Source organism: Leptidea sinapis, chromosome 21 (assembly GCF_905404315.1).
Source record: "Leptidea sinapis chromosome 21, ilLepSina1.1, whole genome shotgun sequence".
NCBI classification, from domain to species: domain Eukaryota; kingdom Metazoa; phylum Arthropoda; class Insecta; order Lepidoptera; family Pieridae; genus Leptidea; species Leptidea sinapis.
In genome coordinates this window covers 13071636-13085954 of record NC_066285.1, presented here as the reverse complement: position 1 = coordinate 13085954, position 14319 = coordinate 13071636, and the positions used below count along the sequence as shown (strand labels likewise).

General features: G+C 32.4%; 1 protein-coding gene across 1 annotated transcript in view; it reads left to right on the top strand.

Moving 5' to 3' along the window:
* The window catches only part of LOC126970555 (THO complex subunit 2), a 52526-nt gene that overhangs the window by 28424 nt on the left and 9783 nt on the right, over positions 1-14319 (top strand). Inside the window, exons 19-22 of the mRNA XM_050816526.1 lie at positions 8098-8266; positions 9374-9487; positions 10956-11058; positions 12860-12935. Of these exons, the coding sequence (XP_050672483.1) occupies positions 8098-8266; positions 9374-9487; positions 10956-11058; positions 12860-12935 (462 nt within the window). The remainder of the gene's footprint in view (positions 1-8097; positions 8267-9373; positions 9488-10955; positions 11059-12859; positions 12936-14319) is intronic.

Genomic DNA, 14319 nt, shown 5'->3' with positions numbered 1-14319 from the left:
ATACATAGTTAAAGGTGAGATGTGCTTGAGTCGTGAGGAGGTGAGAGGCGAGAGCGGGTCGCGGCGGAATGACACCGATTCCAAAAATTAGATTGTATAAAAATACGCATTTATTTTTATACTTTTTAGTGCATATCATATCTATTGTTTTGGAATATTGTTTTGTAATATTGTTGTTGAGGTCGGTTGTTTTTTTGTTAAAAATTTTATTGAAAAGAGCGCAAAAAAAGAATTCTGGGAGTCTCTTGCACCGCTTAGGAATCAATTTTGAAAGAATAAATGCCTTATAATACCTATTTTTATATCATCCGGGTACTCAGAGGTTTCAATGCAGACGTATTGATTAAGTGTGTTAGCACAGGCATTTTTTGGCATTTGTTTTGTCAACATTATTTGAGTCACTTAGACTGATTCCATCTATACATTTATTTCGAAGAAGTTAGGAATTTGGTTAGAGCTCAAAACGTTGAGTGGCCCAGCTCGTTGCTTACCGTTTGAATTGGATAGTTAGATTTTTGCTAATGGAACAAAACCTTGTATACATTCATGAGAGCTAGATTGTTTCAACAGTGACGTCAGTGAGTGATTTGGGGTAAAAGAGTGGATAGTAACGGCTACTATAAATAACATTTTTTCGGGGGCTGACTTCATAAATGTCATATAAACATAAACTTCATGTCGTAGGTGCAGCATATCGGCATATTTTGAATATGTCGATTTATTTCAAAATACACTCACAGAAGCTGTTGGCTTATTTGTATGGTGTGATCATTTAATTATATTAGGCGATTTTAATATCGATGGCTTAAACAAAACCAGTTTAAGTTCTAAAAAGTTTGAATACTTTACAACAGCGTTTGGTTTAGAGCAACACGTAACGCAACCAACACATTTTAGATCTGGTTTGTACAAATAAAAGGGAGTATAGTGGTAGACTACATAGTCACTAAGTAGTCACGCATTTATATCGTGTACATTAAATGTACCGAAAAATAAAATACTACCTAAACATATTTCGCCTTATTACAAAAAACTATATAGGTACGGGTTTAAACCAGAACTAAATAAACCAGCTTTGTTACGGTCCTAAAATTAGTACCGGGTTAAAATCGTGTCATTATTACAAAACGTAGACCTACTATGGACCAAGTAGTACCAGAGATAGTCATGGGTTCAAAAAATATGCACAGATTAAAAATAAAATAACCATAAACAAAGATTGAAAGAGTTCACTGTTTCAGATCACTTATTCGGGCAAGTTCAGTTTCATTTAGTTTCATTTTCATTTAGTTTCATTCAATTCAGATAATATTTTATTTATAAACCAAAATAAAGAAATTTACCTTCTCCTTATGATTAAATACCATATTTCACCTATAATTTAATTAAAATTAGATTATTTATTTAAAATAGTGTAGAGATTAATTTAAAGAATTTTGCTGGCGTGCGACGTGGCGATCTTTTAAACCGACTCGTAAACGTATAAAGGAATAATAATGTCGAGCGCGCGAATCTTGAGCATTCAAGTACCTATATTGAAAATCAATGTTTGGAGAGTTAGTTAGACCTACCAGTCAAAACTGGAGGTTTGAATCTTCAGTATTTTATCCTCAACTTTATCTAACGTCCTATATAATATTATATTGTAACATTTATGATATTATACTACTCATGTATAAATTGATTTAATATTATATTATTTAAGGAAATTTTAAGTCAACTTATTACCGAGTCGGCACATATTAGGTATTGAATGATAGAGTGATAGTAATTAATGAGGTAAATCAAGAGTCTAGTATCATTGCTAACAAGGTTTATCTTACCTTTTTTATTTGAATATTTTTTTAAATAAAACATACAAACAGTTAAATAAAGAGAAAATCTAATATTTTTTAAATAAATCTATATTCATTTATTCACTTTTTGCAACATAATAATTTATTTATTCATCACATTTATTTGTTATAGACATATATACTATATATCATATCCATAAATAATCCACTATCCGAAGATCTTGTTTTACAACTCTTAAGATAATTTGGAAATTATCAATCAGGTGGATTTCTGGAGATCCTTATGTATAAAACACAAAATATTAACTTTGTACTAACCTAAGCACTAGTTTCAGCAAACCTTCACTGCATATGGCAATATATTTTTAATAATGACCCAAATTCTATCAAAAATAAAGAGACCTCCCTTACTAAGCTACTTTAAATAAATTAATTATTTGACCAATGTTACCCTTATTTAACATAAGTATTAATAATTATTAGGACTGAGACATTACAACAAGTATATAAATAAGTAAACAAACAAACAAAAAATAATTTATTCAAATAGGTCAAAAAATTACACTTTTAAATATAAAATGTTAAATATTTTACCATTTACAACCATTTTGTAAAAGTCAGCTTTAATGGATTGGCAAGAAACTTATTGCCACTCTTACAAATAAATATTTACAACTTCAACATTATACATTTTATTTATGCAATATGATATTTAAACTGATGCAAAAAAATACTTGAAAGTTTCGACTTGCGCGAGTTAAAAAGGGAACCACAAAAAGAGTGTAAAGAAATAAAGCTAAATTGTGAACATTTTACTGCCTATGAAATAAATTACAAACAAATATATCAGTGTACTACAGAAACTAGGAAATTTATAAGTTATTACTTTTAAAAACACATTCCCAACACTACTTTATACATAAGCCCTATAATATTATTAAGCCCTTACAAGGCAAGTCACTTGCAATAAAAGTAAATAAATTTAAACTATACTAATACTTTGCTTATAAAATTTGAAATATTTTTTAAGGATATTTAACAATTAAATAACAGAAATAAATATTGTCAATATGGGTACTGATAAAAGTGACCCTGCTATACTAGAGAGAAAAAAGAGCCGCCAAAACAGGTATTTCATGACATTTACATTGATGTATTTATTTTACATGCATTACTTACAATTAAAAATTTACAGATGTGATGATCATAGCCTAATTATAAAAAGCAACATAGACTTTAAAAAAAGACAGCTCGAAATGATGGAATAGGGATATAAAATTAGTATTATTTGATTAACAATTACTTAACAACAACAAAGTTGGCACTTGAAATAGAAAATTGGAATTATTATAAAAAGAAATGAGATGCACAAGAATTTTGTTACATATATATTATGTACTAAAAATAAGTTTCAATAAATTGCCTTCTCCTAATATTCCCTTTTAATGTACTTGTATAGACTTGTTGTATTGGTACTCTATTACAGTGGATCATACTCTTCATGAAAATTTCTTCCTCAACAGAAAACAGATTATTCTCCATATCAATAGCGAAATTGTGGAGTACAGCACATACCATAATTGTCATTTTTTACTGTCTATATTTCCATACATGCTTCTATACAAACTGTTGCTTCCAGAGACCAAAACATCATTCCACTGTATTTCGGGTACGGAAATGGCATCTGTTGTGCTTTACTTCTTGTGGTGTTGTGGGGCTTTAGTAACGGTGTAAATAAATTCGGGAGTATAGGGATTACCACTGTTTCCACTATTTTCCAGGGAATACACCAACCACAAATTTTTTTTAACCTGCATTCTCAAGATATTCTGGAATAATGAGCACAAACACGGCACATTATCACAATGTTCATAATTTTTAAGTATGAATCACAAACTACACACATTATATGGTTTTTTTTGGTTATCATTTAATTATGTTTTTTTTTTTTCAAAGTAAGAAGTTACCCTTAGCGACGTCTATTCGGTTGCCAAGATGACTCCAGCATCTCCAAATCTTCTAAATCAATTAATTCTTGTAGATTCATGTCCATTTTTGTAGAACTAGTAACCTCAAAATAAAATTCAATGAAGTTTGACGTATGTCAAAAAGTTAGACCTTCCTCTAAACTAGGGGTCTTAGTGGTTTAACTATAGTACCAAAGGTGATGCATGGTTTAGTCTTAAAACTCGTTTTGTAATAAAAATCAACTAAGTCCATGGTCTAAAGCTGTTTTAAACCCAGTACTATCTTTAGTGTACGTTTTGTAATAAGACTGATTGTGTGCAGACCTATTAAAGAAATTGACTCAATTAATTTCATTAATTTGCTTAACAATATTATCTGGAAAAAATTATTATTAAGAACTAATGTAAATGAAATTGTATCCTTGCTGACATATTATATCATAAATTTGTTCGATATTTACGCGCCAAAAAAATTTATATATATTAAGGAAACCCAATATCCATGGATTATTTATAATATTAAATTAATAATGAAACGTCGTGATGATGCACGAAAATTAGCAAAGCAACGAAAACTTGTGTCACATATACAATTCTATAAAGAATTAAAACGGTATGTTCCTCAGGCTTTGCATAGGGAAAAGGAACTGTATTTCAATACATACATTAACTCTAATATTAATTATCCTCAAAAAATGTGGAAACACAAAAATAATATTCGAATAATATCAAAATAACATAACCCATTACCGCCCCACTTAAATGATCCAAATAAAATTAATTCTCACCTCATGAATATCCCTGGAACTAATCTTGTAACATTATCCACTCTTACGTATTTTGAGTTTTACCGTTTCAGGAACTCAACTTTTGACTTTATGACTGTTGACGAAAAAGCTACTCTTATGGCTATAAAAGAGCTCAAGTCGAACGCTATTGGTATTGATGACATTTCTCTTGACATGCTGCTCCTCACTCTATCACATACTTTAACCATACTAACACATATTATTAACATTTCTTTCAAAACTAATACTTTTCCTCACCTTTGGCGGCATGCCTTGATTGGGCCTCTGGCAAAAATGATATACCACGCAATTTTTCCGACCTAAGACCAATTATTAGTATACTTCCGTGTCCTTCAAAAATTATAGAAAAAATTGTGCATAAGCAATTGATGAGTTACTTAGAAACTCATAATATACTACCGGATCACCAATCCGGTTTCAGGAAGCAGCGAAGCACAACTACGGCCCTCATTGACGTAGTAGATAATATTTTAGCAGCGCAAGGGGAAAAAAAGTAATAATTTTAATACTGCTTGATTTTTCATGTGGTTTTAAAACTTTAAATATAAATCTCCTACTTTCCAAACTAGCCTACTATGGTTTTAGTGAAAATAGTATTAAGTGGTTTGAAAGTTATCTCACTAATAGAACAAAGACGGTCTCAGTGATAGATGAGCAGGGTAACATAAATTTTTCAGAACGTGCCAATATAACGAGGGGAGTTCCCCAGGGCTCTATTTTAGGACCCCTTATTTCTATTCTACACATTGCTGACATAATTAAAAAAATAAAACACTGCAATTATCAAATTTACGCTGATGATATACAGCTTTATTTTTCTTTTCCGCCACACGATGCCCAACAGGCAATCATCATCATCATCAGCCGGAAGACGTCCACTGCTGGACAAAGGCCTCCCAAAGATTTCCACGACGATCGGTCCTGCGCTGCTACCAGTAATGACTTACGGTAGTAAGTCATACTGTACGTACGTAACACACACTGGTTGAAAACCTTCGACTTCAGACACTGCGGTATTTGGCACGACAAGATTTTACGGAGCATCCCGAACGCTGCCCATCCGAGTTGGATTCGACGAGTGACCTCTTTCTCGAAATTGGACCTGCCTAACTGGATTGTTTGTCCGAGGTAGACGTACTCGTCGAAAATTTCGAGAGTGCAGTTCCCAATTGTTATGGGAGCAGGTGCGACATGGACAGGCAATAGATATTATAAATGCTGATCTTCGTGAAATATTCATGTGGTCTGAAAAAAACTCATTGATTTTAAACCCGGATAAAACAAATTTATGATCTTCGGTAATTGTAACGGCTTAGAATTAATTAATGTATACAATGTACGACTAGTAATCAATGATAAGCATATCGAACGCGTAAAAGAAATAAAGCATATAAATAAAGTGATTTCCAACAGTTTTTATAGATTAAAAGTTTTGTACCAAATTAGACCATTTATAACCACCGAATTGCGCATGACGTATGCGCAATTCGTTTGTGAGGCTCTTGTTCTATCCAAGTTTAACTATACCGATACAGTGTATGGTCCGAGGTTGCTTGGCAGAACAAGAAATTCATGTGCTCGTTTTTGCTGGGATATACCGGCCCGACATCACATTTCTCCATACCTCAAAGAAGCAAATATTTTAAATTTGGATGCTCGTAGACGACTACATTTAGCCACGCTTAATTTTGATATTATTATGACAAAAACGCCAAAATATTTATATAATAAATTGGAATGGCTAGGTCAGCGCAGGCAGTTAAATTTAGAAAGGGCCATATAGATCTATATTAAATCAACAATGTATTTAAGGTATTTAATTAGATAAGGATTAATGCTGTACTGGTTAAAATCGCTTCGAAAATAAGCCATTATTTGTCGTAAAAATTAAATGACAAAAAATGTTATTGTCGAATTTCCGTAAGAGATAGACATATACTATAGCGGAGTTTTCTGTAGACCTTTTCAATGTGTACAATACTTATTATAATATTTTGATAAATCTTGTAGGGTTCAGTCTGCATTTGCAATGTAAGCGGAAAAAATGTATTTACTTACGACATCACATTAGAAACCTCAAAAGTAATAGTATTTCTCCACTATTAAATAGATGTTATTATATATATAAACCTTCCTCTTAAATCACTCTATCTATTTAAAACCGCTTTAAAATCCGTTGCGTAGTTTTAAAGATTTAAGCATACATAGAGATATAGGGACAGAGAGATCGACTTTGTTTTATACAGTGTAGTGATGTACCTATATTCTGATCAGTAGAACCAAATTTCAAATTATCATCTTTAAAAAAATATTAATGGAACCTTCAATAAAACAAAAAATAATATTAAATAATTTTAGTTACTTAATGGATCACCAGGGGGCTGCTGAAAATCAGCTCTGTGTTGATATTATACCAACGCAGCACGACGCTGAGTCAGCTCCTTTTGATAGCAATAACTGCCACACAGTACTTTTATAATCACTATAATATTATGCACATATTATTTGTATTTTTTACTGTTTGTGTTATTATTCTTAAATATTTTTTTTCCCCTGTAAGTCTTTTTTAGATTATTCGGTGTAGTTTGTGTTTCTTATTAATAAAGTTTTCATTCATTCATTCATAAATTTAAAAGGCAAAAGTGGAAAAAAAGGGGAGAAAGGTCGACGTAGGCGTCTATTCTTCTATCGTTCGTCGATGTAGTGAAGAAATGTACCAGGTGAAGAGAACCACAAAGATTATTACGGATAGAAAAAGTCAGACAAGTATAGAAAGAAAGAAAGAAAAAATCATTCAATTAGGTCAAAATGACACGTCTTATGAATGTCAAACATTCTATCACCGCCTCCCACACATAACAGGACCATGGTAAATGGATGTTAAAATCTTAGATACTTATGCTTTTATCTGTCGTAAGCCATCATACACTCGCGATAGTCGTTTTGTTTTAGTGAGCGTGAGTTACTGAAATAAAGGTTCATGAGAAGAGAACAAGTTCAAAGCTATCACAGTTTATCTAGACGTATAAATTATCTAAGGTTGAAATATAACCCCCACGCAGACATGCGCGATGGTATAAATTAACATTTTGTACGGTTTAATGAATTAAAATAAGTTTACGGGTAATTTAAATAAATATAGAGAAATTATATTCGTAGCTCAATTTATTGACTATGCGAGATTCGAATCCACGACTCCGGAATTAAGGCTTCCAGCGCTCCATAATTAACTCAAGGGGTGTCACGAGCCTAATATGTAAATTATGGGGCTATTGACAGTAATGTGTAGTAAGTAAGTAATCCTGTAGATGGCGCCACAACTCTAGAGTTGAGCAAAAATACAAATTTTTTAACGAGGTTAGTGTTGGACGGTTGGCTTAGCTGTAGCTTATTTTAATCTCCGGTGAATTCGAATCCCGAATCGTCAATAAATTTTGGTACAATTATTTTTTTCTGGTATCATATATCCCAGTAGTGAGGGAAACGATTCAAAAGTTATGTTTGTAAATGAACATCAATTCGCAGACACGTGTGCCACAAGTGGCACTACAAGATCACGAAGGCCATGGTGGTGTGCCTGGACTCGGGCGACTACGTCCAGATCCGCAACGCGCTCATCGTACTCATTAAGATTCTGGAGCACTTCCCAGTGTTGATTAAGCTGGCGCAGATTATTGAACGGAAAATTGAGAAGGTATTATTTATTTAAATACTTGCTTTTATTCGTGCACGCACTTTTAAATTGGTTTTTACTGTATATTATTTGAAGTTATACTTCTTTAGGCGCGTTATGAAAAAATTATGAGAGTGAAATTTTTAGATGCGCGCGCATCACTGTAACACAAAAGTAACAGGTTGAAGTTGGTTCCTAAAATTTTCTGACGTTTGCGTCGTTATTTTTTTTATTTCTTCGTCCATTATGAGGACAGGCAAAGGGTTCAAGCCCATGCAGCCGTATTCATTATTTAATAATTCATTGTAAAAGCTATCTTTGCAAGATTTTTACAAAATTATTTTTCTAAAAACGTAGAATAGCACGAGGAATAAATCATTTTAATGATGTTTGCTTCGTTACGCCCAATTTATATAACTTATAACTTCTTGCGTACATAAGTACACACACCTTTTTTGATCAACTTGTTTATTTCTTTTTGTTTATTTATTGTTTGTCTCTTTCATAATTTCATATTAAGGGACTGTTTCACAATATCCAAGTAAAGTAGCAGATTGTCATAGGCTAGATAAATTAATGGCTACAAGTTAAATATTATAGATTAGTTTGGCAGATAAAAATAGAATGTGTTACACAATCACTTCACCGCTATATCTATTTACTAGATGACTTATCTGGCTGATCGGTCTGCCAACCTCGTACTCAAAAGTAGCCTATTCGTAACTTTACTTGGAAATTGTGAAACAGCCCTTAAGTCTTTTTTATTTATGTGTACTATATGTTTCAAAATAAACATTTTCTTTCTTTCTTTCATATATTTAACTTTCATATAATATATAGTGATTAATATCAGTCATTATTTTAAAATCCTTACATTTAGATCTAAGCGACTCTGGGTCCCATAATATTAATTGCCCGAACCCCACTATCGAGCACTGAAAATATTCACGATCTTAGGCCTCGAGGCGGAGGAATGTTTGTCGTTTATGGATATTTTTACTCAAACCATTAATATATGGAATCTGTTGCGCGCTGGAATTTTCATTTGCAAAAGCCTTTGGAATCACTCGATGAAGGTCCAATTTTGATACAAGATTTTTATTCATTTTCTATAAAATTTATTTCTAGGTGAAAGAAGAAGAAAAAATTAAAAGGCCGGATTTATATGTGCTGGCTACCGGGTACAGCGGCCAGTTGAGAAACAAAGTACCGAGCATGATGTTGGAGGGGGACTTCCACCAGGTTTGTTGTTGACAATCACTTAGCTATTATATATATTGTATATTGATAACTTTATCAACACCTACGGAAGCTTTGTTCAGATTTGTTAACGCAATACAACATTCGTTCAATTTGAAAACGAAATAAAGTTTTGTTACAATACAATACCTATATAACATACAAAATTTTTTCTTCAATAAAATAGTACAAATCGTCCGATGGTCTATTTTAAATTTTTTTCAACAGTGAATATTCAATTTTAAAGGAGAAAGTTTCGTCTCTTGCTTTTATCTATATGTATATCTCTTAGATATAACATAATAAAACAATAAGTATTCAATTTTATTTTCTTTGAATAACGCGAGTGCTACACATTAAAAAAAATTAACAAAAAAACAACTGACTTCAAAAACACTATTCCAAAACAATAGATAATACGCACTAAAAAATATGAAAATAATTGCGTATTTTTATACAATCTAATTAATTAATCTAATTCTAGTTACGATTATTGTTATTTTTGAAATCGGTGTCCTTCCGTCGCGACCCGTTCTCGCCTCTTCACGACTCAAGCACATCTCACCTATAACTATGTATGTAGTTACAAACCTGTCTTTTATGACACCGACTCCAAAAATTACAATAATCGTATCTAGAATTTATTTTCTCAAAATTGATTCCTTTAGAATTATTTTTGAATTCCTTTGGTCATCATATTCGACTACGACAATTACTTGACCATAACTATGTTATGGTAGATGACTTAAATATCCGGATAGCATAAAAAATATTCGTAAGAGTATCGTTAATTTGCTCCTAAGAATTGAAGATTTCCGTTACTTTGTCATGGATTTCGTAATCAGATCCTAACCAAAGTATCTTTGAAGATCTTTCTTTCCAATAAAAAAGATTCATCGAAATCGGTTGGCGCGATATTGAGTTATTCGTAAATTTATCATCCACTTTGCTATACGTATGTATAGCAAATTTAAGACTTTTATCATTTTCTCATGGATGCCATTGTCAGATCTGGACAATGGGACCACACGGGAAGCACCAGCTTTCAAATAAAAAAAGAATTATATAAATCGGCTGACCCAGTCGAAAGTTTTGAGGTAACAAACAAAAATAAACATACCGACGAATTGAGAACCTCCTCCTTTTTTGAAGTCGGTTAAAAAAAATGTGCAATGTTCCCCAGCAAAAATAAAAACCGCAACTCAGTACTCGAAGAATATGAGTGTACCAGGAATATGTTAGGCTGTGTCGGCTGCTCGAGATATGTGCGTCGTTTGCTGGGCAAAGTTGGTATTCAGTCTTAGCCCGATGTTGCAGAAGTCCATGTCTAAAACATCAAATTATCTTAAGAATTGACCCCCGAGTCAAGAAATTATATCAAAAGAACCACAATAATATTAGGTATTAAAGGATTACGTTTAATTATACAGCAGTAGTATAGCTATGTAGAAATAAATATTTTTGAAAACAGATGAGCGAACAAAACAAACCACCCGCCGCACAAACAATATCAGTGAAAGAGGACTCCACGCAAAAACCCCAAGAAGTTATTACGTCACCTCAACAGGCACCAGGTACGTAGTATAAGCTTAAGAACTCATTACATTACGTCAGTGGCGACGACTCCTTTAACGTTTAAAGATTGTTGAATTAGACAAATAATTACTTCTAAAAACAAATATTATACAGGGATTGGTAATAAGACGTAATCCAGTTAGGAGGTGGTAAGGGTGACTATTTGTGATCATTTTAACCACCCTTTGCATAGTGTAAAAGTGAAGCATTTTTGATCTATCATGTTTTTGGCTATTGTAAAAATAAGTCAAAAATGCAGCATCAAGATCTGTTTAAAAAAATATCAATTTAAGTCTCATTTTTTCTTCTGACTTATAAAAATGATTAAACACTGGTTATTCATCGATATTTAAACAACAACAATTATCAATCGGTCCAAATTTTAAAATGCGATATGAAAAACGGTATTATTAAAAAAAACTACTAACTACTAAAATGCCTTAAAACTAAATATTATTGAGACCTAAATCTATCGAGATCTATAGATCAAAATTTTAACCAAACTGCTAAAAGATGAAAAAAAAACCTGTGCAGGTCGGGACGCCCGACAGACTTGTGATAACAGTGATAACTTAAACTAATCTAAGTTGAACTATTTAATATTGAAATTATTTAACTTGAGAAAAGCTAAGGTTATGAGGTACATAAATTTTATGTACTTATATTAATATGATAATGCAAAGAAAGGTTATTTATAAATAAAATCTTTGATTATAAAATTCTTAGTTACAATTCTTGAATATGTATATCAGAATTAAGTGTATGTACATGCTTTGTACACTATTAGTATCATTATTTAATCCTATAACAGTTACTATTAGCTTATGGTAGCTATATACATTGCGTTTCACAAACACTTGAACCGCTATGTTTATTTACTAGATGACTTATCTAGCAGGTCTATCTGGCAACCTCGCTTTGTACTGTTTGACGAAATGAAAATATTTAAAAAAAAACTTTCTCATACAAAATAAGTAACAAGCGAGCTATTTTCTATTTTTATATCTCTAAATAGTATTTCTACCACTATTATAACAAAAAATTAATCATCACATATTTTTTTGCACTTTCATAATATTGATCAAAAGTCATAACATAAACATGTCGTTGAAGGTCGTTGAAGGTCGTTGAAGAACCTGTGACCCTCTTGGTATACCAAGCATATAGCTGGGGATTAATTATGCTCTTCATGATTTTCAAGAGCACTGAGGTAATAGCTATTAGGCCTGTAGTGTTCCGTAGTTATTTTTGATCGGATGGACAAGGGCTGACTTCCATGAGTCAGGGACCCCTTTTGAATATGGGTGCCGGAATAAACGCGTTGGCACCGGTGTCAACTCAGTGACACACGTTCTAAGCACGATAGGAGGAATGCTTTTGACGACGTGATTAGATTTACGCCGCAACCAAGATTCGATACGCCTGTTTTTTGCAGCCAGTAACTGCTGTAACAGACGCATCGAACCAGGGCTGTGATCTGCCACCAATCGGTACTACAGAGCTTTGTATGAAAATATCCATGCCCTATCAGTATAGTATTATCATATCGGCCATTGCAACGGCACGAGGATCATCCGAAGGGAAACAAACCTTGCCCTAAGGGTAGGATGCAAAAAAGGAACGCATCATATCCCAATCTGCTGAACTTACAAATTTGCTCTGTGGGTCTTGTTTGATATTATTTATTTATTATTCTACTGAACTTGAAGTTATGTTAAAATATGTTAAGAGTTCGATAAACATTTTCATTTTCATAACTTGACCAATCTTTCAATCACTTATAAATCGTACTTATTACAGACGTGGAAAAGAAGAGCAGTGACCGGCGCAGAGAGGACTCAGATCGTGATAAGGACACTAAACGGGAGACGCGAATGTAAGTTTGCAATATATTGGTTCATGCTACCATTGACTTAAAATTAATATTCAATTCGATATATTATGTATCAAATAATAATACCTACTGACACAATCTTATACATATTATCTTACCCTAAACTAGGCATAGGCTGTACTAGGGGTGCAAGACAACGATATATTTAATACAATATACTTACTTAAACATATATCAGTACATATAAACATCCATGACTTTGAAACAAACATTCATATTCATCATATAAATGATTGCACCTACCGGGTTCGAATCCGGGATCTCTAACCACTGGGCTATAGGGATCGTAAATATCTAAAATGATATAATAATATCAAATCAATAAGTAATGTTAACAAATAAACAATACTATCAATAACACCCTTGTCCTAGAGGCTTGGAGATCACAGCGCATGATTCTTGTCATATCTTCTGTGATCACTTACTTAAAATCTTTTCTGATCGTGCCTATGTCTACTTTCCCAACGCTTCCATCCATGCACCTTCATTTTAAAGTTGTAAGTAAAAACAGTTAATAAAGGTTTTTTTTAATAATCACCACATATTATAAAACAAAGTCATCCACCGCGTCTGTCTGTCTGTTCGCGATAAACTCAAAAACTGCTGCACTGAATTTCATGCTGTTGTCACCAATAGTTCTCGAGGTAGGTTTAAATGTTAAGTTTATTGAATTTATTGTTAAGTTTTCGTAAACATTTTTATACATAATATTTATTGATATTGGTATTTGTTGACCTTTTGAGATATTACAAAATACTGTATTGTATATTTTATTGTGTATCTTATACCATCCACAGAGTATTCCGCGATTACATTATTATGTCTATCTCTTAAGAATAACATATTAATATATAAATTTTAATACTTTTAAAAAATTTACAGTTATAAAGCCGTAATGTTAAAGTTGTTTACACAAATACAATGTTAATCCTAATCATTTTATAACTACATAATATTATAATATCATTGAGAAATACGTTTATGTTTCAACTCATTTACTCTGATTGCACAATTCCGATGGCTTTCAGACTACATTATTCTCGAATACTGACATCATTTTTATTATATTGCCAGAACAGCGTCTGTCGGGTCAGCTAGTTAAGATATCATCTTAAGACATAAACTGATTATACAAATATAATCGGAACAGGTGTGGTAAAGACGAATAGTTAAACCACACAATGTATGTCACCTTTAAAGTAAACAGGGCCAGGCTCTTGGAGAGAGAGAGAAGATTGTGGATTGGAGTATTGGGGCGAAAAAAGACACAGATGATGGATGTCGTCAAGATAATTGCAGGGACCGGGATAAATATTGTAATATTGTTTAATACAATATAAGTGAATTTTAATTTATCTTAAGAAGA